At 41.9% G+C, this 26,688-nt stretch overlaps 1 protein-coding gene across 2 annotated transcripts in view; it reads right to left on the reverse strand.

Moving 5' to 3' along the window:
* Positions 1–26,688, reverse strand: part of TAFA4 (TAFA chemokine like family member 4) — a 183,243-nt gene that overhangs the window by 109,236 nt on the left and 47,319 nt on the right. For both annotated transcript variants that reach the window (XM_027585373.2, XM_027585372.2), the window contains one exon: positions 21,114–21,229. In XM_027585373.2, the coding sequence (XP_027441174.1) occupies positions 21,114–21,229 (116 nt within the window). The remainder of the gene's footprint in view (positions 1–21,113; positions 21,230–26,688) is intronic.

The following is a 26,688-nucleotide window of genomic DNA, read 5'->3' on the forward strand; positions in this document are numbered from 1 at the left end:
TGCTCTGAAGATCTCATGCCAGTCCTTTCTGGCCTGCCAGGTCTCTGTGGATAGGTCTGTTGCCAATCTAATATTTCTACCATTGTAGGTTACATATCTCTTCTCCCGAGCTGCTTTCAGGAATTTCTCTTTGTCTCTGAGACCCGTAGTTTTACTATTAGATGTCGGGGTGTTGACCTATTTTTATTGATTTTGAGAGGGGTTCTCTGTGCCTCCTGGATTTTGATGCCTGTTTCCTTCCTCACATTAGGGAAGATCTCTGCTATTATTTGCTCCAATATACCTTCTGCCCCCCTCTCTCTTTCTTCTTCTTCTGGGATCCCAATTATTCTAATGTTGTTTCATCTTATCATATCGCTTATGTCTCGAATTCTGCCCTCGTGATCCTGTAGTTGTTTCTCTCTCTTTTTCTCAGCCTCTTTATTTTCCATCATTTGGTCTTCTATATCGCTGATTCTCTCTTCTGCCTCATTTATCCTAGCAGTTAGTGTCCCCATTTTTGATTGCACCTCATTAATAGCCTTTTTGATTTCGACTTGGTTCAATTTTAGTTCTTTTATTTCTCCAGAAAGGGTTTCTCTAATAACTTCCATGCTTTTTTCAAGCCCAGCTAGTATCTTTAAAGTCATGATTCTGAACTCTAGGTCCGACATCGTCCTAATGTCCGTATTGAGTAGGTCCCTGGCTGACAGTACTATCTCTTGTTCTTTTGGTTGAGGTGATTTTTTCGTCTTGCCATTTTGTCCAGAGAAGAATAGATGAATGAGAGAACAAAATGCTAACAGGTTAACAACGTCCCCAGCAAATATACTCTATACAAATCAGAAAAGACCTGAAACCAGGGGAAAAGAAAGGGAAAGAAAGAAAAAAGAAAGAGAAAAGAAAGGGAAAAAAAGATTAAAAACAAAAACAGAACAATACAAAAAAAACCGAATATGATCAAATATGATCAGGCTAGTGCATAGATCAGTGCCACACACTAGATTTTGGGCGTATTTTGGTCTGTTAGAAAAAAAGTGCCTCCTAAAATTTTAAAGGAAGAAAGACTGATATATGTACACAATAAGGGTTGATACAATGAAGGGATGGAAGATGACTGTCAAGATGAGAATTATAAAAGATCTTATAAAAGGAATTGCTACGATAAGAAGTTGTTTGAAAAAAGAAAGAAGAAGATTTAAAAAAAAAAGGGGGAGAGAATGTGATCAGGCAGGAGACTAGAACAAAGCCATACACTAGTGATTTAGGGTATATTTTGATCTGTTAGAAGAAACTGTATCTTAAAATTTTAAAGAGAGAACAACTTGTATATATATATGCCAAAAATAAGGGTAACTACTATGAAGGGATAAAATATGACTCTAAAAATGAAAAATAAAAAAATTTTTTTTAAAAAAGGGATTGAGAAGATGTTGGTTGAAAAGGGGAAAAAGAAAAACTCAAAAAAAAAGGCAGTTAAAAAAAATTAACTTTGAAAGACTAAAGAATCATAGGAAAAAAGCCATGAATTTTATGTGCAGTGTTACCGTAGCGCTGGAGTTCTGCCATTCTCAATGATCGGTAAACTTGGTCTTGGCTGGCTGTTCGTGCTGATCTTCTGGGGGAGGGGCCTGTTGCCGTGGTTCCCAAATGTCTTTGCCGGAGGCGGAATTGCCCCACATTGCCGGGTCCGGGCTAAGCAAGCTGCTCAGGTTTCCTCTCGGGAGCTTTTGTTCCCTGCAAGCTTTCCGTAAGGCTTTGGAGGACGACAGTGAAAATGGCGGCCTCCCAATCTCCGCCCCAGAGGACGCAAGAACTCGGGGCTCCGCTCCTCAGTGTGCCCCCAGAGAAAAGCAGCCAGTCACTCCCATGTCCCCGGTCTCTGGCCGCACTTCCTGCTCACCCGGCCTGTGACCGAGCGTTTCTATGTCTGGCACCCGACCCTGTGTGGAGTCTCCAAACCCAGCAGATCGTTCCCGCGCCGCTCCTCCCGGGGGAGGAAAGGGAGTCTCCCCGGATCTGCCACTTGTTGGGTCCTTGCTGGAGGAGCAGTGGCCCGACTGGGCCGCGGATCACAGTTTATGGCAACCCCGAGCTGAGAGCCCGCACCTCGGCTCCGTCTCTGCAGTCGGCTTCCCCGCTCCGATACCTGGGAGCTCTGCCGCACTCAGGCTCCCCCGGTCTTTCTGTGACCCTGAGGGTCCTGAGACCACACTGTCCCGCGAGGGTTCCACCCCCCGCTTAGCCACTGGAGCGACGTCCCTCCGCGGAGCCGACTTCTCAAAGTTCTGATTTTGTGCTCTGCGGCTCTGTCACTTGCCAGAAGCAGCCAACGGAGGCCCCCTCCCCCATCGTCTATCCTCCCGAATATCGCCTCGGATTCACTTCTCTGCACGTCCTTCCTTCCAGTAAGTGGTCGCTTCTCTGTTCAGAGAGTTGTTGCTACTCTCTTCTTCGATCTCCTGTTGAGTTCGTAGGTGTTCAGAATGGTTTGATCCCTATTCAGCTGAATTCCTGAGGCCAGACGAAATCCAGGTCTCCTACTCCTCCGCCATCTTGCTCCACGCCCCGTAAATAGCATTCTTCTTGAATTAAACTTAAATTCCCAGAGCATTCCTATTATCATCTTCTGTGCACTTGTTCCATGTTCACAGTGTGGCAATGAGCATCCCTGTCACGGGGCATTCGGTGATTTCTTCCAATTCACGCAAACTGTCAAAATGTTGCCACACAGCCACTTCTGAAAACTCAAAGATACGCTGGTGGCACAACAACTAAATAATACAGTACATCTAAATAATACAGCACATCTAAAAGACAAAGTCCCTCTTAATAAAGGAACATCACGGCCTGTCACTTTGCTCAGCACATCAAGCATCCATGGAGTGTCGCAAGGATGGAAAAACAATGCCTGTACCCTAAGGTATGTAACTAATTTGAAAAGAGGATTAACAGGAAATAATGTTAGATGTTAGCAGACGAGAACCCATGGATGTCAACCTTTCACCCCCAGAAAATGCTCTTAATTGCCACCAAAATGATTTCAAATCATTGAAATTAAAAATGGGTTTTACATACTATGATTGCTCTACTAGTTTATTGTTACCTAAAAATAAGTTATGTAGAAGTACACTGTGAAATACAAATGCATAAAGACTTCTTTACAAATACACACACACACACAGACACACACACACACAATATAGTAAAATGTTCTTAATTTTCCTTCAGTGTTACAGCTCCAGAGACAAAAACTACACAGAAATAGCATTTGGTTTTAGCACCAAACAGCTCTGGAAGCCAACATTATTGTTTTTAAAGGGAGTGAGATAGGAAAAAGCTGTATTATCTGAAGAAATACAATATATTAAGTTCTGACTCTAGTCAAGAGAGGATGTGAGGACCGGAGCAGACCAATTCATCTCCCTCTCACTCCATCACTAATTTAAATCTGATTCCTGATTCTCCATCGGCTTATCAAACACCACATACCACCACAAGACGCTGCCTCCAACAAGAGTGATCCTGCTTTCCCTCCCCTCTGTGGACCGTCGGGTCCTGCTCACCCTGTCCATCAGGGGGGTATTATCTCTCACTTCTCTCACATAAAGCCATCAGATTCCCGTATGAGGAACAAGGCTCACTCCTTTGAGATAATGCTTCATGGAAATGCTTGTCATCCTTCATATATGTACCATCCCCTCAAGTCTCAGTGCTTAGAAGCATATCAAGAACAGGATCCTGTCCATCAGCTTTCATAGTATCCTTTTTGTAATTATGTTATAGTGAAGTTAATAATACTATCAACCTAGTGTACCCGCCGTTTTAAGGAACACCTGTGTGAAGAAGAATATTACTTCGTGCCTTTCTCAGTTGATGGGAAAATGAGAAATTACTCTTCTATTTATCAATTACATTTTCTTTTTCAACAAAATTGTATATAAAAATATTTAATGAGTTAGCATATTCTAAGTCGTATGGGTATGTTTGAGTGTGTCCGTGTTTAATGGACACACATCCACACAGATGCAAATGGAATCCTCACTGCAACTTTACAAAGTACACACAATTGCTTTTTCAACTGAGGAAACGTGTTCAGAGAGGTTAAGTCATCTACCTAAGGTCACACAGCTAATCTGGAAGAAACCAGCTTTCCTTTCTAGGTAATTTTGATCCTGGAGCCCAGACTCAACTAATGTGCTATAAATGACAGCAATGCTTGAAACTTGAAAGAAAATCTTCTAGTTATTTTTATCTTTATTCTTGAACACGTGAGTCAAGGCTCTCAAACTCAATTGCTTATACTGCAGGGTCAAGGGAGTCAACATAAATGAGGGAAGCAGGCGGCATAGGGAATGAAAAATGCCCCAAAGGCTGGGGGCAGCCAGCAGTCAGCTATGGCAAACTGTTACAAAGCAGAAATAAAAACTTAGTGTTGCCCCAAAGATGAATTTTTACATCAAATCCTGTGATTTCCAAACAATGCAACCAATTTAAAAATACTTTTAAACATAATCTGGCCAAACAAAGCACATATGTGGGCCTAAGTTACCTGTGGGCCACCACTTTGAGACCTCAGCTTCAAACCACAACTTCATCAAATTTTTGGTGGGATACAATACGTCAACTCATCGGCAATAAATAATAGGTGATATTCACATGTCATTGCCAAATATCTGTTTGATATTTGTTTGATTCGGAAAAACCTGAATCCCTCCCTCCTCCTGAGACACTTAACCAAACCTGTTTCTTAATTCATGGCTTCTTGCTGCAAAGTTTTCCTTTGGTCAGGTAGAAAATGACCTTGCTGGTTCTATTTATTATTTAACAGAACTCCATCTCAAAATCCCTGTCATAATCCATAATAAAATAGAGAGCGTGAAACCTAATCGGCTGTAAATGTACAGTAGTTAGCATTCACCGCAAAATGCTAATAATGTTTCGAGAATGCCATTTCTCTTCCTGGCCTTTGGACCAAATTGGTTAATGGGCTGAGACTCGGGAAATAATGGAAATAACTTAGGCAGAGAACTTCCCAACCATGCACCAACCTTGAACTGCTCTGCATCCAAGCAGGGAAAGCAGCCCCGAGATGGTAGCCTACCACACAGGGTTGACAACGAGAGCTCGCCAATCAGGGTGGACACTTGTAACTCTGACAAAAGGACAATCTAGTATTTCAGTTCCAAGTGGCAAATGCCCACTTTTCAGACAGTCTTAGCATCAGATTTTCTTAGATTACTATATAATTAAAATTGAATGTCTAATATGCATGTAGAATGTTGAAATCCTAGAGTTATAAGGAGTATTCTAAAAGATAGTTCTAGTCCACGGAGGTCGTCCTTAATCCAATATGCTAATCAGATATGCTAATCACTGGGCTGGGACCCTGAACCTGATCAAGGGAAGCCCCAAAATTATTTTTCCAAAATCTTTGCCTTCAAATTCCTCCCTTTCTAAGAATACATCTCATCCACAACTTCTGTGACTATAAAGGAGAATGACCACTGTGGCTTGTCATCTGTTAGTGTCTTGTCATGTCACATACGCACCCCTGCCCCAGCAAATCCTCCCAGGCAACCACGGATCCCAGGGAAATTCCTGAACAGGTCCACACAGGAACACTGACATGGATCGCCAGTGCATTTGCGGCTGTTGTTTGTTTTGTCCTTGTTTTGGGATAGTAGAGAGCTGGAGCAAACCAAGTATCCACCGCTAAGAGAATGAACTCACCTGTGGCAGGTGTTCACTACAGAATGTTCGGGAGCGATTCCAGTTTGGGTCTGTTCATTTTTCACTCTCAGGAACTAACTTGGGAAAAATCTTTCCCACTTATGTCCTGAAGAGCTGAGATGACAAGCCCTGGGAAATTTCATTTTACATGAGAAAATAGCCTATTATAGTCAATATTCACGTTAAAAAAAAGAAAATATTGTGCCAGGTACCTTGTGAAACAAAAATAAGACACCTGTGCTTATCCTTTCGGAACTCTTTGCCTTGGAAGGGAGACAGACACAAATCCTTTTCATCCCCAATGATAAAGGCCGCAAACGATGTGCACACCCAGGCCATGAAATCACTGAAGGTGTTGGCTTACCCACAGGATGCCAGGAGAGAGGACACGCTGCTCGAACTACCGCCCCTTGGCCCAGCTCTATACCCTGTGCAAGTTTCCAAGCATTCCCTGACCTTTCTCTCCACACTTGTGCAGAAAGAGACGTGAGGATTCACCAGAACACCAAGCCGTCTGTGCCCTGTCCCGCTCCCACCTGCTGGAACTGCAGATCAACAACACAAATGCAAGTGATGGAGATTCGACTTACTAGATACCCGAGAGGGGCAACAAAACTCCACTGATGTCCCCCAAATCAGTCACACACAAGCTCCACGGGCCAAGAGTGCCACATGATGCAGTGGCTGACCGGCTTATCCTCGGTGGCCCTTCCTAGCTGGCCCAAACGGGAGCTCACCTTTGTGCACCCCTGGGGTCCTGGCAGGGCAGCTTCCCACTCAACCATCGAATCACCTCCCTGGAGGGAAATGGTTCTCTGATGCGACCACCAGATGCCTGGGGCTGCGGCACCCCTTACCAAGACGGCAGACTTGTTACCTCGGGCAGGGAGGCCAAGAGGTGGCCGTAGACACGGCCATTCATCATCTGTGTTATGCCGGGGTGAACCCTACAAACTTCCTCTCAGAACAAATACTATAAATGCGTAAGATAAAATTCATAGGATTGCAAAGGAAAATAGTTATATTAAAATGTGTTAAGTTCGGGGCACCTGGGTGGCTCCGTCGTTAAGCATCTGCCTTCGGCTCAGGTCATGATCCCAGGTCCTGGGATCAAGCCCCGTATGGGGCTCCCTGCTCAGCGGGAAGCCTACTTCTCCCTCTGTCTGCCGCTCCCCCTGCTTGTGCTCTCTCCCTCAAATAAATCTTTTTTAAAAAAATAAATTAAAATAAAATAAAATGTGCTATGTGCAGAATCCAAGCAATTTTAAATGTTGTCTATGATAGGTTTGTATACATACATGTAGTTGTTAGTAAAAATAGGAATAGAGCAGCATATGGGCCACACGCCAGTCCTTACAGGGATGTTTATTTTTACCCTACTTACCTGTTGATTAACAGGTTTCTGAGGGTTTACAAACTAGTACATATTACAGAATACTCAGATGAGAGATTCTAACTCTATCCTTCAGGAAAGCCCGAGCTATAAATATATTCTAAGTGTGACATGCATCACTCTATCTAGCTCCCTTGCCATCTTCTGAACAATCAGCAACATGGATCAAGCAGAATTAGGAACATTGTTAGGGGCCAGGGAGCAGAATCCAGGCATTCCATCACCTCGGACTAGAACCATCTAAACTGGCATCTCTGTAACACTGAAACCCACTAACCACGACTGCTGACCCGTGTGTGACACCATGCCCTCATTACACCTCAAAGCTTGAAAGAACCTTAGCAAAAGATCCTTTAGCTGGGGGTTTCAAGTTACCATGACTAAGAATACATTTTACTAATAAGAATAAAGTTCACAGTCTTTCAAGCAGATAGTCGTTGCATTGTTGTACTCGGACTACAAAAATGCATACATGCAGGGCACCTGGGTGGCTCAGTCAGTTGAGAGTCTGCCTTTGGCTCAGGTTATGATCGCAGGGTCCTGGGATCGAGCCCGTGTTGTATCGGGCTCCCTGCTCAGCGGGGAGTCTGCTTCTCCCTCTGCCTCTGCCCCTGCCGCCCCTGCTTGTGCTCTCTCTGTAGCTCTCTCAAATAAATAAATAAAATCTTTTAAAAATGCATACATGACACGGCATTACTAGGAAGTCATTGCCCTTTTAAATCCTTAAGCTCTCTCTCCATCAAAATGCTATCAACACACCCTTGAAAAATGAGATATATACAGATGAGGGACATCTATTCAATCTAGCCCATTATTGCTACCAAGATGGATATAAGGGTGCTTAACAACCTGCCCCTCTTCCAGTCAGCAGGCCTACACGTTGTCAATTTAAAAATTCATCTAACTTCTGTGTTTTACAGCTGTAGAAACAGAGGCCAAGAGATTCAACAATTTGTCATAATAATTTTTCATGGTCTACACAACTAGTTAATCGTCTAAACCTGGGAGAAAGGCTGGTCGCCTGGCTTCCAAATTGGCACCCTCAGTGTTCAGAGCTGCACAGATATGGTCTATTTAAAATATTCTGAAAAGCTGTATTGTTTAAATGATTGCACACCGTTATTTTAACTTACTAATTCAGACTAATTAGTGTGGTAATATCGGTCTGGCTTATTAACATGCTTAAGTCATTTAAAAATAAATCTATGATTTTATTATTTTCAAGCACTCTCAGCAACTTCACCTAGGTAACAAGAGGAGAATTTATAATTAGCAATATTTTTATTTTACCTACTAAAAATGCATTAAGCACATCACATACAAAAATTAACTCAAAATGAATCACAGGCCTAAATGTAAAGCCTAAAGCTAAAACATTTTCTAGAAAACCACCTCTGTGACCTTGGGTTAGAGGCAACTATTCCTAAGACATCAAAAGCAAGATACATAAAAGAACACATCGGGAAACTAGGCTTTATCAAAACAGAAAACTTCTGCCTTTCAAAAGATACCATGAAGAGAATGAACAGACTAGGAGAAAATATCTGCAATTCGTTTATTTGGTGAAGAAACTTTATCAAGAATATATAAAGAACTCTCAAAATTCAATATTCAAAAAACCCAACGCGTGAAAAATGGGCAAATTATTTGAATACACATTTTACCACACACAGAAAATGATGTGCAATGTCATCCGTCATTAGGGAAAGGCAAATTAAAGCCATAATATGGTATCACTACACACTTACTGAAAAGACTAACATTAAAAATACAGATCCTACCGAGTTTGGCAAGAACATGAGGGAACTGGGGCTCTCCTTCACTGCTGGTGGCAGTGGGGGTCAGTATAACCACTGTGGAAAACAGTTTGACAATTGCTTAAAACATCAAATACACATCTACCACATGAACCAGCCATTCTGCTCCCTCGCATTTCCTTAAAAGAAACGAAAGCATATGTCCATTTTGTCCATTTGTATAAAATGTTTGTAGCACCTCTATTTGAAACGGTCCCAACTGCAAACACCGTGAGTGTCCATCAACAGGTGAATGGATAAACTGTATGGCAGACAATTGAATTACTCAGCAATTTTTAAAATTACTGAGCACCAGGGTGGCTCAATTGGTCAAGTGTCCAACTCTTGATTTTGGCTCAGGTCATGATCTCAGGGTCCTGGGATCGAGGCCTACATAGGGCTCCACGGTCAGCAGGGAGTCTGCTTGAGGATTCTTCCTCACCCTCTCCCTCTGCCCCTCCCCTCACTGATGCTCGCTCGCTCACTCTCAAATAAAGAAAAATAGAACAATTTAAAAATATAATAAAAAATGAGCTATTGATAGACACAGCACCATGGCTGAGCCATAAAAAAATTATGCACAAAGAAAATCAAACAAAAAAGAATACATACTGTATGATTCCACTTAAACACAATTGTATAAAAAGCAAACTCATCTATAATGACAGAAAGATCAGTGGTTACCTGGGGATGGTGGGGAGAGGGGCAAGAGGTACCGGAGGCACAAGCAAACTTTCAGGGGTGAAAGGTATATTCGTTATTTTAATCATGGAGACGATTTCATGGTGTACATAATTATGTTAAAACTTCTCAAATTGTACTCTTTTTAAATAAGTTCCATTCACTGTATGTCAGGTACACCTCAATAAAGCTGTTAAAAAATAAGTAAAATTAAAAGAAATGCCTTACTTTCTAAATGTAATACCGAAACTCTTTATATGAACTATTCCATTTAAACCACACAATAACACTTTGAAATAGGAGATGTTGTTACACCCATTTCCAGGGAAAGAAACTGAGGCGCACAGAGAATGAATAACTTTGTTATTCAGTAACTCCCAGAGCTAGAACTTTACAGAGCAAAGGCACAAGCATTTTTATTTCGTGTTAAATAAATGCTTCCAAAGCACTTGACAAGTTTTTAAGGTAACTTAAATAGCTCCCAGGCTAAGATAGATAGATAGATAGATATCTTTATCCCAGGCAAATATATTTACACTATTTATTTGCTTAGCAAATCTCTTTTCATAGACACCACATGGGTAAATGTCAGCCCTATCATTTCAGGGTCAGCACAAATTCTAAAATTAATAGGGTTCAAATTAAGGTTTTAGTGACTTAAGAGAAATAATCCAGGTTCTGATGTGTCACACACCCAAGAGTTGCAAGTGAGGCTCACTGGAAAACCAATTCAACATCAGCACAACACAGGGTAGAAAAGTCAGGTTAATAACCTTCTTGTTCCCACCTGAAAAGATCAAACACCTGAGTTTTTCTTTGGGGGACACACACACACACTGGCAACTAAATTGCTGATCTAGCCATTCTGTGGATGTTTCCAATTTCTGGGTGGTGCCCTAGAAGTACACTAACTAGAAAAATCATAAATGTTGATTGCTGCTCTCTCTCTTTACATATGGGCATTATTTCCTACAGGATAGGATTGGCCAGCAACAGCTCAAGCAGGTGTAATATTCGTCAGTTGGAATTCACTATCCTCTGCTGGTCCACACTTACTTGGAAGTCTCTAGGATTAGACCACAGGACATTTGATGAAGGGGCGCTGAAAACAGAACCATGTTCTGTTTTGAACATGAACCATGTTCATTTCCCTGGCTCAAATCCACCCAGGCTTTCAAAGCTCCTCTTGAAAGAAGTGCCTTCCACCATCCCTTGCAAATGCTTTCCAAACTACCAAGTCAGTGACTGTGTTTGATTTGGAGGAAGACGACACACACCTTAACTTTGTTCTCCTTCACCCACCATCAAGTTCAGGTTGTTCAAGTCTCCCACCCCCACATTTCAGGTATTTATTTCTAGTCCTTTAGCAGCTACCTATGCAAAATCAGTGATGAACCACAGAAAAGCTACCTGCTTCTGGCAACACTGTGGATATTCATTTTTTTCATTTCATGCTCATAGTATCTTTTTCCTAAAACAAAGTTCTCTATTATTTTGCTTTCTGACTTTGGGACCCCATAACTCACACCAAACAGGGAAGAAACAGGACCACACAACCCAGCTGGAGATGCCACTGCCTCCAGGCTCTCCTTGCTCTGTTTAAATTGATTACAGTTCTCCAGACGCCTGGGTGGCTCAGTCAGTTAGGCATCTGCCTTCAGTTCAGGTCATAATCTCAGGGTCCCGGGATCAAGTCCCACATCGGGCCCCTTGTTCAGAGGGGAGTCTGCTTCTCCCTCTGCTTGCTGCTTTCCCCTGCTTGTGTGCACACGCTCTCTCTCTCTCTGACAAATAAGTAAAATCTTTAAAAAAAATAAATAAAATAGTTTACAGTTTTCATCTGCTTTCAGACATACCCCAAAACATAAGCACTGCTGACACATGGCATTAGGAGTGAAATTATTTTTTAACTCTATAGACACACATAGTCTTCTCGTAATCAATTAATCGTTTCTAGTGGCTTTTGAACACCTCTTCAATAACATTATCTCCAGTGTGCTATTCTGAGACCACCATACGGGCCACAGTATTTCAAGCATCCAAGCCACACCTAGAAAAACACGAAACCTTTCTCCTCCTGCCCCATCGCCAACCCTCCTGATTCTTTTTAGCAGTGATTTCATTTTCTTTATCTGGGACAAAAGATTCTGATTTCCTTAGACACCACTGACATCCAGATGAGATACTGACCTGTAGCTTTTTAAACCCCAAATTGTAAGCTTTGTTTAGATGAGTTTAAGTGCAAGGCTTGAAAGAACAAAGAGGAACTTTCTTCTCAAGGGTAAGGAGATTCTTTTCCTAACTACCCAGAGAACTCTTCAAAGGTAGATCTTTACCTACTCTGCCTCAAAGACTCAGAAAGGGGCAGCAAGAGAAGCATGTTCTGCCAAGTAGAATGGCTCACAAGCTCATTTAAGGAACAGAAATTCTTTACTCTCTGGTCAGTGAAACAACCCTTCCTTCCCTCGAAAAAGGATGTGAAGCCGGCTCTTTTGTCAGATATTTTGCAAAGCTGACCTTGCCGATAGCATTGGGACTTGAACTTGGAGCCAAGGAGATAAGAAGCCAAATATTCACACCTTGTGTAATCTGTTCTTTTCCCTTCTTATTAAACGCCAAGATTATGAAAAGCCCATGAAGATGGCACTGGAGAAAAATAATGTAGGGAACAAGGGAGGTCAATGGACTCTCTTGTGCTAGAGGCTTTTAGCGTCCAGGAATGGCTATGCCAGAGTATTTTCACAGTCCTTCCAAAAAGTGGAGATGGAGGGCACCTTTATAGGGGGAAAGTAGATCTCTCCCAGCCTAACTGTTGCCCACTAACACTAAAAGAGAGGCTCAACAGCTCTGGACCAAACTATAGTTTGATAAGAGCTGGAGTCAAATTTCTCTCCTTTTTTTTTCTTCTGAATCAGTGGTTCTTATCTTTGGCTACAGGAAGCTATTAAATAATACAGTTGCCTGGGATCCACCTTGCAAGATTCAGATGTGACATAGCTGTGATGAAGGCACTGTGTTTTATCCTGTAAAAGCTCCCCAGAATTTTAAGTAGGCATCATCATAGAGATGCCCTTTTCAATCACCACCAAAACAGAGGCTTTTTGACCATTCCACAATCCTATCTTGTTTATAAAATAGAGGATAATCCTATGGAGTTGCCTACATAGAGCTATATCTATACAGTTGACAAAGTAACCATTCACTAGGGGTAGAGGAGGACAGACAGGGACAATTATGGAAGGAACCATATTAAAACCGTTATCATTGGATTGCACTCAGGTGGGTAAATGCCCATTATTGGTCAAAATAAGCTGTCCAGGGAGTAACTTCAAGACTTACTGGCTGGAGCCCTCTCTCTCTCTCTCTCTCTCTCTCTCTCTCTCACACACACACACACGCACACATTCTATTTCAAATTATTTTGACACTTCTCTCTTCCTTAAAGTACACTCTTACAAAGAATGATCACACAGGCAGTGATTAGGAAACGGAACGATCTTCCCCAGTCTTTATGACTTAAGGTTACAAACCCCACTTACCTGGCATTTTCCATAAATCTAGGAGTAGTCATTCGCGGTGGGGGGGGGGGGGGGGGGGGAGAAGAACTAAATAAAACATAAAAATAAATTAACCAAAATAAAAGGAGATGAAACACTGTGCCCTATGATTGACCCATGAAAACGCAAATAACTTCTGCTTCTCATCTTTCAGAAAGTACTCTTAAGACCCAATTTGTGAGCATGCACTGTTTATTACAGTAGCCTCCAGCCATGTGTGGCCCTGGAGCACTTGAAATGTGGCTAGGGTCATATGTAGAAATAATATTTTAATACAGTAGGTTACATAAAATGTGTTAATACAAAATTAATTTCACCAATTTTATTTATTTATTTATTTTTACTTTTTACGTGGTTATAGAACATTGAAAATTACCTATGTGGCTCTCCTATCTCTACTAGACCACACTGCATTAGACCAGGCTTGTTTTTTGCTATTGCACTCTTCTAAGCCTTGCCTGCCCCCTAGTGTCAGAACCCAGGCAGTACAGGCAAATCATTTTTCAAAACCATCTGTTTTTAAGTACTATTCATTTCAGCCTGCAAAGTGAGAAACAGTAGCTTATATGCACAGCTTTATTATTTGCAGTTTTCACCAATGACAAATTGCACTCGAGTCTCACCAAAAAACTCCTGTAGTAGAAATTACCTTCCCCACTCAACTGGTACCTTGGAAAGAGGTTTCTCACAGAAAATTAGGGCTAAATAGTCAATCCAATCAAAAGTATCTGCAGGGTTCCTATAAAATTTCAGCCATTATAGGGGCCAGAAACAGGAGCCCAAACTTGGATGCAACAACTACTCTTCAGTTTATCCTAAGTTAAAAAGAACACAAGTCACCTGTAGGGACCAAGGGCTGGCCACCCCAAGACAGACCACTGTCCCATAAAGGTTATTTTGAGTTCAAAGCAATCAAGACCCAGCAGATTCAGGGAAGTTCTTTACCGTCCCTGACAACTGTCTAAAAAGAGTTTTGATAGAAGATCTGCTTCAGGAAGACAGCTATCATCAGAGGTAACTACATTATGATATGAACTGGGTAAGGTGGACAGGGAGAAGAGCAAAGCCTGTTCCATGCAAGTCCTCCATGACTCAGTGATCTTGAGGGGCCCAGGAAACATCTGTTTACTGAACATCTACTGTTTTGTTCTTCCTGAGGATTGCATTCCTTTTATTTGAAGACCCAGACCGCTACCCCCTTCTCCTTTGTTCACAATGACATATATACCTCATTTTGCCCTATTGTCTTTGGAATTTCCATTTCTGTATGGCTTCCCCATACATAGCCTATTAAATTTGATTTTTTTCCTGTTTATCTGTCTCATGTCAGTTTAATTCTTAGTCCAAGTAGAAAGACCTTGAGGGGACACGATATCCTTGCTCCCTGACACACCAAAGCACACAACCATAATTCAAGTGTTCATCATCATTTATAATACAGAAAACAGGAAACCTAGGTTTCATAAATTTCAACAGTACAGACATCTATAAAATAGAATACATTGCAAAGAAGAAGGCAAGTTTCAATAAAGACAGCTAACATGTTTTGAGCACTAACTATGCCAACACAATTCCAAGCACTTTCCAGACATGAATATTGGCATAGCTCGGAGATACTGCAGGTGCATTTCCAGAGCACAGCACTGAAGTCAACATCACAATGAAGACAAGTGGATTTTGTTTTCCAATGCATGTAAAAATCATGTGTACAACATACTGTTGTCTATTAAGTGTGAACTAATGTTACGTTGAAAAAAAGTACGTATTTTAATTTGAAAATACTTTATTACAAAAAATGCTAACCATCAGCCAAGCTTTCAGTGAGTTGTCATCACTGATCAATCGCAGATCCCATAACAAATACAGCCATGGGAAAGTTTGAAATATTTCAAGAATTACCAAAATGTGACACAGGGACACGAGGTGAGCCAATGCTATTGCAAAAAATGGCGCCCGTACACTCGCTTGACACAAGGTTGCCACAAGACTTCCGTTAAAAAAAAAAAATCCCAATCCTGTGAAGTGCAATAAAACAAAGTACAATCCAACAGGGTATGCCTGTGATGGACACCTACTTACAAACCTTACAGGACTCTTTCTATCTTTCATTGTGCCCACTTTACAGAACAAGAGACTGAGTCCCAACTTGGCTAGATAGCCAGCCCAGGAACAAAAGGAGAACCAAGCACACGTGAAGCTCCTACAGCTCGTTGTGCCATAAATAAAATCCCCTGTATCTAACCCGGGCACGTCAAGTCTCCCGCCAGCACCCCGCAAACTGTGACTGGCTAACTCATTAGCTGGCAAGTAGGGTGAAATCTCAGACCTGTCACAATTCTTATCATCCACCCAGCTTCCAACACCTCTGGGTCACTCTGTCCCCAGCTTGCTGAAGCCTTATTTGTTAGACGTTCCTTTTCTCCTTCTTTCTTGGGGTTTGAGCTGAAACATCAGTCTTCATAAAGCAATGCTCTTCATTACAGTCCACCTTTTAGAACAATGAAAAACAAGCCTTTTTCTCTTGTACACGATAAAGCTTCGACCTCTCCAGGCATTGATCTATCTCCCTGTACCTGCCCACATCCCTCCACTGTTCTCAAAGATGAACGTTTCCAGACTCCCTCTCATTCTGGATGCCTCTAAACATATAAATAGCTACTATTTATGGAATATTTACTATGCTAATCCATCTGCCTACTTTGTCTTATTCAGTCATCCCAATAACCTCATAAGGTAAACAGGGAGATCATTCCATTTTTACAGCTGATGATGCAGGTTCAGAGAGGTTAAGTGGCCTGGACAATGTCACACAGCCAGATGTGCAGAATCGGGATCATATTTGACCCCAGAGTCCAAACACTGGGTTCCTTTTACTGCTTCATTCCCAGGTGTGTTCCATTTTTTTTAGGTCCTACATACACCTGGACAGAGTATATACTACATAGGTTTTACACCAAAACAGATATTAAATGGTAGCTAAGCAGCACAGCATTTGCTGCAATTTACACACCCCCAGACAGGTCATACTTAAAGCTCCCTTGGGGAAATAGAACCACTGAAATGAATTTGCAAACCAGCAGCACCTCACCCAAGTTCCTACCTCTCTGTTACATCCGGAGAGGAGCTCTGGTTCTATCTACAAAGGGGAAATTATTAATTTTTTGGAGTGTCCAATTATTCCTATGACTAAATCTCAAGGGCATGGGGTGCTTACTGTCCCAAACTCATCATGTCTACATCAGATGAAACTTTTGCAAAGATCCCCACAGGATTAATTCCACAGGATTCTCAAGTTTCTGAAACTGCCAGCATCTTTCCACCGCATTATGTTTGCTGCCCTCTTGCGGCGAAACGGTGCTACTTAGAGCAAAAAAGAACAAAAGAAGAAATCGCTAGCTCTTGAAAAAAAGAACAGAGTTTACTCTGGCTTCCTTTTTAAGAGAAACTCTCCCATCCACTGATCCTTTCTCCTTTTCTATAGCTTGAGGCTTCAAAAGTCCACGTGGTCTCACACTCACTTATTACCTCAAGTAGTTTTAAAAACAACACAGGTGGTCTTTTGTGTTTCCTAATTCCTTAAAAATACCACTTCTGGACTCTCGTGGAAGTTTACAAAAGCCATTTGCCTTAAAGAAAGACTCCCCTGACCTATGCTACGAAAATTAGGTGGGGTTTTATTAGGTTTGGTTTTTCAATGCTTGAACTAAAAGGAAAACTTCAAGCCACACCTAGTACCTCATCTTTCAAAATTGGGGGTGAGTCCCACCTTCCTCCTTTATCTTTGAGAGCCCTTGTGAAATCTCTCCTCGTTGATACGCAACCATCAACAAGCCACTCTTCTAATCTGAGCCATTAAAAGCATCCAATAAACATTAACTAGGGTTTCCTGGGACCACAGTTCCGTTAATTGGCCAGCACGAACCACAAAGCCCTCGGGAGAGTGACAAGAGCCCTTCTGGACATTGATGCACAGGCTTCTGCAGTTAACCCTCAGCAGCTTGCTCCTGCTCTGGAGCTGCCTTGGGTACCTCCACAGTGGAGTAAAACCTGACCAGTTTCTCAGCATCTAGGTATAGACAGACTTCCCCACACCCCACTGGTTCTGACCCTGAGTTTTCCATCAGCTGAACTCTATACTAGGAAGAAAACCACATGGCCATGTAAAGAGCATAGACTTTCTTCCCCTGAAGGTCATTAGTGAACATTTATAGCAGTCCTCAACCCTCTCATCATCATCATCATCACCACCACCACCACCACCACCACCACCACCACCACCACCACCACCACCACCACCACCACCACCACCACCACCACCACCACCACCCCACCCCCAATGGAATACAGAGCCTCGCTAGAATGGGAGGAACACAGGGCAGGAGGGAAGGAAGGAGGAGAGGGATGGTCAAAGGGCTCCGGTGTCCTCAATCTACAAAAAGCTTTGCCAATCATCAAATAAACAGACAATAGAGCCAACAGAAAAGTGGATAAAGAATGCAATAGCTCAAATAAAAACAAATAGTCCACCAGCACATTAAGAGACTCGTCAGTCAGAAAGAGATAACAAGCCCATACAAATGACACATCTTCATTGCTAGATTGGCAAAAAATTAAAACTTGAAAGCACCCAGAGTTAATAAGTGTAAAGGGAAATGGGTGTTATCACACTATTACAGTTGGTGGAAGTATAAATAAGTCCAAGAGTTCTGAAGAGCACTCTGGTACAATTAAAACGTGAATGCACTGCATCATAAGTTGCAAGATACTCACCAAAGTTCCGGTTCTCCCGGTCTCCCTGTGCCCACAACTAGAGCGTTTCCCAGTTGCCCCTCAGTAAGACGTGCCTACAGGCTAGACTCTAGCCAATGGCAGGACAGTGCACGAGAGGCTGCCCGAGCCTCGGCCGGCTTATTAACACCTCCTAGCTGAAGCCTCCACGCTCATTTCCCTTCCAGCTGGCTGGAATGGAGGCTGCTCTAGGACAGCCTTGGAAGCCACAGGTTGAAAATGATAGTACTTCCATCCACCACGGGTTCCAAAAAGACTGCAGTACCGGAGGGTCATCCAGCAGATATATTTACCCCCCACCTCCAGGACACATGAGCAAGAAGCAGACCTCCGGGGCGCCTGGGTGGCTCAGTCGGTTAAGCATCTGCCTTCGGCTCAGGTCATGATCTCAGGGTCCTGGGATCGAGCCCCACGTCGGGCTCCCTGCTCAGCAGGGAGTCTGCTTCTCCTCCTGCCCCTCACCCCGCTCGTGTTTTCTCTCTTTCTCTCTCTCTCTCAAATAAATAAAATCTTAAAAAAAAAAAAGAAAGAAACAGACCTCCATTTGTTGAGCCATAATGTCTATTTGGTCTCTTGGTTACAGCAATTAGGCTACTCTCACTGATAACACCTGCGTGCACTTTAATTCAAGATCTCGCTACTAGGAATTCACCTGAAGTCAGGACATACATATTTGTAGAAATATGGTAACGAGTCAAATGTCCACAAAAATTGGGAGTGATCAAATCATTTATGGCACCTCTATACCATAGATGACTATGCAGTGTTACAGAGAGTGATAGATCTGTAAGTGCTCAAATGAAAAGATGTATAAACTCTATTGTTAAATGGGAAAAAAGTCAAAACGGGGCATAGTGATATGTAAGTGCATAAACGCATTACTGGTATACACATTCTTTTTTTCTGGAAGGAGAGCTGTGATGATTAATTTTATATGTCAGCTTGACTGTGCCATGGGATGCCCAGGTATCTGATTAAACATTATTTCTGAGTGTGTCTATAAAGGTGTTTCTGGAAATGATTAGCATTTAAATTGGTGGACAAGTGGAATAGATGGCTCTCCCAATGTGGCTGAGCCTCATCCAATCCCCTGAGCATTTGAATGGCACAAAAAGGTGGGAGAAAGCTGACTTTGTTCTTTGCCTGACCGTTGGGCTGGGATATCCATCTTCTCGTGCCCTCACTGTTCCTGGTGCTCAGCTCTTCAGACCTGGACTAGAGTACACGTGGGCTCTCTGGTTCCCAAACTCTTAAACCACACCACTGACTTTCCCGGGTCTCCAGCTTGCCGACCACAGGTCATGAGACTTCTCAGCCTACATAGCTGTGTGAGCCAATACTTCATTAAAAAAATCTCTTTCTGTATCACAAATATCATACACATGCACTTGTGCACGCGCATGATAAGAAAATGAGAGAACAGAGCCCCCTCTAGGGAGGAACCAGTTCTGACTCCTTCCATGGGTTGTTCAGACAAGGGGTGAGAAGGATGTAAATCCCAAAAATGAAAGCCGAAGGAATTCCCCCAAAGCCAAAGGACATGTGCTGGGAATCCAAATAAAATCAGCTAGAATTCTAGGGCTGAAAATGTCATTCCTTGAGCAGGAGTTGCCAAGGCTTTGCTCTGACTTCTCGCTGTCCTGATTGCTGTTGAGTCCGCTTATATAGAAGATATTGTCTGTATTTCTTGTGTATATAATTCTAATCTTAACTTAGATTTATTCCAATGCTGGTGCCTTTTCTAAATTCAAAGAAATGAGGATTGCCACATGGATAAAAATTGAAGGTTCAGTCATGTCCTCTGTTTCCTTCTACTTTTAATCACTTTTCAACACAATCTCTCTAGCCGAGTTCCTGGAAGTCTGGAAATCTGCTCTTGATAACCTGCCCCACTGAAATGCTCTGCCTGCTTGCTACTCGGACTCTCAACCTCCACCCAAGAAAAGAGATATGAATTAAACAGATAAGACTAACAACTTCAAACTCTCGATCCTTGAGAACAAGCTCATCAAAAGATACACAGTGCAATGACCAACTAGCTGTAGGCACTTCACAGCAGCCAAATGGTATTGATTTTATGCTGATTCATTAAAATTTCAATTACTTTTCTCGTCTTCTCTGAACTCTCACTTGAGGCGAGAAAAATGAGTCGTGAGAGATTTTTTAAAGTCATTGGTAAGCCTCATATTATATCTTCACCTTAAAATATCAGAATAACTGAGTGGAAAGCACTGCCTGCTATATGTCTGAGGGTAAGGATATCTGATAAAGTCCATACATTAGACCTGTGGGAGACAGAATTTATGACTGGGACATATACCTGGTTGACGGTTCAAGATTCACTTTTTCACCAAGCAGTCGAAGCAAGCCTGTCATTGCCACACTTCAAATTACTGAAGCAATGACAGTAAATTAATTATTTGGCCATGAGTCCACAAACAAATATGAATTTATCAGGAAAACACATTTCACTGGGGAGTTTCCAAGTCTGTATCACTTTAAATGTAGATGTAACAAGGAAAGGAGGGAGGGGTGGGCAGAAACACACATACACACGCACCTGCACATAGATACTTCAATAATTATTTTCATCTTTTTTTTTTTAGAAAGAAGCCAAGTATAGACAAGGGTCTCATGAGAAATTATGAGAATGATTCTCTAAAACTTTAGACACATTTTATTTTAGGTCCCAGGTTACAGCTACCACTGCTTTTTTCCTTTTCTTTCTTCTTTATGTTTTTAAATCATTCACCATCTTTTCTCCACACGTGTTAAAAAGCTCTTAGATTATCTGACAGCTTCACTCTAGCCCTGGAAGTGTTTAAGTTTACCAATAAAGATGTCCTGCCTTCAAAGGAAGTTACAGGAGTAATACATATGCAAAGAAAGGGCTGCTGGTTTTCCAGGATTCTTTGAGAAAAATCACTTTAAGAATGGAAATGTACTCAGGAAAGGAAAAGGAGAAAAAAACCCTGGAAAACATCTTTTAAAAAAAAAATGTCTAGAAAACACTCTTAGCACCAAACCATTGAACTGCTTTGCTCTGATGTATCTCAGGCTTCCTCTGATTATTTACACACCATCAAACACTCTTGTCAATTACCTGTGTCTAAAATGTGGACTCTGACGTTTGAAAGGGTTTTATTAATTGATCTCTGTGGTGCATAATGAGCTTAAAGGGCTTACCTGCGTGTCCCCGGAGGTGCTGGCTCGAGGCGGACATCAGCTTACAGCACACCATTAACACATAGGCCAGAAAGACCCAGTGTGACAGCAACACTGATTTAGCATAGACTCTCATCCTGAAAAGAAAGCAGGACACAAGTCAGTGAGGACTCAGTGAGGTGAGGTTCTGCGGCAGACACTCAAGCATGGTCTGGGGGAAACTAGAGGAAAACAGCACGCAAGAGATGCTCAGCGCTGGACTTCTTTCCCCCCAAGAACACTGAAGGCAAATGAAACCTGATTCCCACTGTGCATTAACTCAATTTTCAATGAACGCTTTTTATAATTACGAGTTTTCCAAGTTAGCGATGAGCTTCAATGATAAGTCTATTTATGAAGCCCCATTGTGTCATGTGACTTATCCTCATAGAACATGGGGTAACATAATATTTTATATCATGAAATTAGAAAGCTACACACTTAGAGCTGGACTCAAATAAAATATACATGGTTTCTACACCTCAAAGAAACCACAGAAATTGTCACACTTAGCCTGAGGGTTTTCTCCTGGTTTCTCTGGTTGTACATTAATAAATGATTATCAGTCTCAAAGTTTGGTAGGAATATGGGCAAGTATAGGTGAATGAAAAGTAACCTTAACTTCATATGGATGTCGACAGATGAATACATAAAGAAGATGTGGTATGTATATACGATGGAATATTATTCAACCATGAGAACAAAGGAAATCCTGTCATTTGCAACAATTTAGGTGGACTCTGAGGGCATTATGATAAGGGAAATAAGATGGAGAAAGACAAATACTGTTTGATCCCACTTATATGTGGAATCTGAAAAAGACAAACTCAGAGAAACAGAATAGAGTAGTAGTTAGCAAAGGTTGGGAGGAGAGAAAAATGGGGAGATATTGATCAAAAGTGACAAGATTGGGGCATCTGTGTGGCTCAGTTGGTTGAGCATCTGCCTTTGGCTCAAGTCATGATCCCAGGGTCCTGGGATCAAGTCCCATATCAGGCTCCCTCCTCAGCAGGGAGTCTGCTTCTCCCTCTATCCCTCCCCCCTGCTTGTGATCTCTCTCTCTCTCTCTCTCTCAAATAAATAAAATCTTTTTTAAAAAGTGACAAGATTAACAAGTTTGGGAATCTAATGTATAGCATGGTGATTATAGCTAATAACACTTTATCATATACTTGAACGTTGCCAAGAGTAGATCTCAAATGTTCTCACCACAAAAAAAAAAAATGGTAATTATGTGACAGGATGGAGGTGGTAGCTAATACTATGGTAGTCATCATTTTGCAATTTATATATGTATCAAATCAGCACAGTGAATACCTGAAACATATACAATGTCATGTGTCAATTATATATCAATACAGCTAAATAAACTTAACTTCATACAGATGGACAGTATCAAAACAGTTGCTCAAAGAAAATTCAGTTCACAAAAGTGTATGTGTAGTCTACTATTCTCAAAAAAACCTGAAAGAAATTAACTAAAAAGAAAATATCAAAAAAGCATTTTCGGGGTGCCTGGGTGGCTCAGTCAGTTAAGCATCCAACTCTTGATTTCAGCTCAGGTCATGAACTCAGGATCATGAGATTGAGCCCTGAGTCGAGCTCCGTGCTCAGGGAAGAGTCTGTTTGAGATATTCTCTCTCTCTCTCCCTCTGCCTCTCTTTCTCTCTCTAATAAATAAATAAAATCTTTTTTAAAAGTGCATTCTCCCCTCAATTTTTTTTAATTGAAGAATAGTTGACATCTCCACTAATTAGACATTATAGGGAAATTAGATAGAACTAGATTAACTTTTGTTTGCTATTTTTTTTAATTAACTTTTTCAAGCAAAGTGGGACAGAGAGCTTGGCATTTGAAACTCCAGTGATATTAGGTTCTGCCTGGCACATGTATCGTGGTGTCTATGATATAATTCACCACATTGGGTCAAAGGAACCCCCTTCATATATATATGTGGATTCCTGTTTGCATCACTAGAGGCAAATCTCCTGAAGTCCTGGAAGGAAGGGTCTCAACCAGAGACGAGCAGCATCTCAACCAGAACCCTGAGTCTGTGCTTGAGGAAAAGCACAGCCTTGGGGACCTAGCACCCAAATCATACTCCAGAGAACAGGTTCTACCCCCACCCTTCTCTTTTGGCCTCTTATGATTTAGTCAAATAGATCTTGTTGAAAGGTATCATACAGTTCATTGATGTGAGACTCAGTCTGCTGTTGAAGCAGCCAGGGCAAGACAAGGTTCTAAGATCATCTTTGAACAACTAAACATTAGAGGAGACACAAAGTCTTGGCTTCTCTTTGCCCTTGGCCTTGGAAATCCTGAGCATTCCAAACTCATCGTACATGAGTTGTTCCAAACTCATGGAACATCAGGTCTCTCTGCTTCAAAGGCCCTGCACATGCTTTAATTTCTCAAAGCACCACCTTCCATCTCCCCCGCTTCATCTTGTATACATGGGAGATAGACACCCTGGGGGCAGTTCAAAAAGTGGCGAAGAAAATACATGGGTCCACGTGAGCTTTGGTATGAGTTCAGCTGCCCCTTGAATGACACAGGTTTGAACTGTGCAAGTTCACTGAGACATGGAGTTTCCACCATACATGGCGGTATTATAAATGTATTTTCTTTCTTATGATTTTTTTAAAGATTTATTTATTTGAGGGGCTGGGGCAGAGGGAGAGAGTCCCAAGCAAACCTTGTGTTGCGTAGGGAGCTGGACACAGGGCTCGATCCCACAACCCTGCCATCATGACCTGAGCTGAAACCAAGAGTTGAACACTTAACCGACTGCACCACCCAGACATCCCTCTTGTGATTTTTTTAAATAGCATTTTCTTTTCTCTAGCTTACTTTATTGTAAGAATACAGTAGGTAATACATATAATATATAAAATATGTGTTAACTGACTGTTTATGTTATTGGTAAGAGTTCCAGTCAACAGTAGGCTCTGAGTGGTTAAGTTTATGGGGAGTCAAGTGCCCCAACCCTTGTGTTGTTCCAGGATCAACTTCCATTAATTATATTGTCATTTCAGGGAACTGATTATTTATTTACTACTAAGTAGGGAAAGCATGTAGTTTCAAAATTCTATATACACTAAATTTGTGGATGAAGTGCTCTGTCCCACCCATAATGTTTTAAAATTCCAGTTGTTAACTCCAATATTAGTTATTGATCTCATTGTTATAAAGATTCTTACCCAAATTTATATGTTGGCAATTAATTCAGTTTGTTTTATTTTTAAAACAGAGTGCAGGGGCGCCTGGGTGGCTCAGTCGGTTAAGCGTCTGCCTTCGGCTCAGGTCATGATCTCAGGGTCCTGGGATCGAGCCCCACATCAGGCTCCCTGCTCAGTGGGGAGTCTGCTTCTCCCTTTCGCTCTGCCTCTGCCTCTACTCTGTCTCTCTCTCTCAAATAAATAAAATCTTTAAAAAAATATTAAAAAAAAAAAACAGAGTACAAAATAGACCAAGTAAAACACATCTGCAGGCTGAATAAGGCACCTTGGCTTCCAGTTTGCAGCAATCAGCGGCCCCAAAAGGGAGAATTTTAAGGAATCAGATAAATGGGGTATTAATTTCTGTTTTGACATAACAAATAAACTGCCAAACTCAGAAGTTAAAAAAATATGGACATGGTTTCCATAGTTTCTCATAGTTACCTGAAGTCAGAAATCTGGCACATTCTAGCCAGGTCCTCTGCTCAGGGACTCACAGGACTGAAATAAAAATGTCATCTGGGTGTGTCCTCATCTGGAGGCTCAACTGGGGAAATAATGGCTTCTAATCACCTACATGCTGTTGACAAAATCCATTTCCATAGGCCCATATAATTGAGGTCCCTGTGTTCTTGCTATCAGCCAGGACCTGCTCTCAGCTCTGAGATGTGGCATCCTGATCTTGGCCACATATGTGGACCCTCTTCAGGCTGCTTCAGTCCGAATCTCCTCTGTCAGGAAAGGTGTAGTCCTTTGCTACGGCTCACCAAGTCAAGTCAGTCCTATCCAGGATAATCTCCCTTCTGATTAATTCAACATCAATTTATTTGAGACCTTAATTACAATGACAAAATCCCTTCATCTTCATCTTTGTCATATAACCATAACTTAGCCACAGGAGTGAACCCCATCATATTCACAAACCTGCCCACAGTCAAGGGAAGGAAATAACCCAGGTCGTACACACAGAAGGGTACAAATCTTAGGAACCATCTTAGAACTCTGTCTACCAAAAATGGGCAAACAATCCAATCAGTTGGTTGGGCGACTGCCTTCGGCTCGGGTCATGATACTGGAGTCCCTGGATCGAGTCCCGCATCAGGCTCCCTGCTCAGCAGGGAGTCTGCTTCTCCCTCTGACCCTCCCCCCTCTCATGTGCTCTCTCTCTCTCTCTCTCATTCTCTCTGTCTCAAATAAATAAATAAAATCTTTAAAAATAAATTTATCCATATATGTGGTTTACAAAGGTCCAACCAGGTATTCAGTCTAACTGATTTAAGTGATTAATTACACAAGTTAATCTCAAGATTTATATCACTGAAAACGGACTCTGACGAAGAAAACATTACCCAAAGGTAATGTGCTCTCCCTCACTGTCTTTTCCTTCAGCTGTCACTCCCCAGTGCTGCCAGATTGACCTGCAGACCAGCATCTGTTCTCTGAGATGTGAGCAACGGTGCTGAGAACCTCGAGTACACGTTGCTCTCTCTCCTTGTTAATAAACCTATCACACTCAATCCGGTTCTGAAACCCACCTTCTTGTTCTTAATCCAATTTCCAGATGCCCAGATCCCTATTGGCTTCTTAATTCTTTACCCTCCACTGAGTATCATTAAATACTTTTCTTCTGCTTAGTGCATTGGCTCCCCTGCCTCTAACCATAAAGCCCCACCCAATTTAGTCTCCAAATTCAGACTAGGTCTTTCGGGTGATCTATAATCTCTCCTACCTAATGTACCACTGAAATGCAGTTTCCATCTGTTTATCAGGCCCTATATCACCTAAACTTGTCTGGAAGGGTTTTAACAAATTGGAGAGTATATCTGAGATGATCTGAGTCCCAAGGTTGGGAATTGGTGAGCAGGAGGTTAATCAAGGGGTAGTCCAGGGATATCACCTATGGAAGGGGAAGGCAAGGGAGGGAAGGAGGCAGCACAGAAGGAGCAAAAGGCCTCAGATAACCCAGCGAAGAGTTCCAAAGCTGGAATGCTCCTTCTCGGTGGTCCCACGCTGGGGGGAGGGGCCGAGGCTTTATACTTCCCTGTTAACCCATCACTGGATATGAGCTGCCCTTAAAAAGATGGGTAATTTTAGGAAACTGACTCTTTGAATTGAGAATAATTCAAAGAAGTTGTAGGTCATCTTCTTCAGTTGGGTGTGTCCTCATTCCAAAAGGGGGCTTTGGACAGTGAGGGAATAAATCCTTCTGCATCATAGCGTCTACTACTGTCCACCTCAAATAGAAGATGGTGTATGCAATATGCATAATTTACCTTCTGAGGCCATGGAGTCATCCTCAAGAGAAGACCCATCCTCAAGAGAATTTACCTTCTGAGGCC

The sequence above is a fragment of the Zalophus californianus genome, chromosome 1 (genome assembly GCF_009762305.2).
Source record: "Zalophus californianus isolate mZalCal1 chromosome 1, mZalCal1.pri.v2, whole genome shotgun sequence".
Classification (NCBI taxonomy): domain Eukaryota; kingdom Metazoa; phylum Chordata; class Mammalia; order Carnivora; family Otariidae; genus Zalophus; species Zalophus californianus.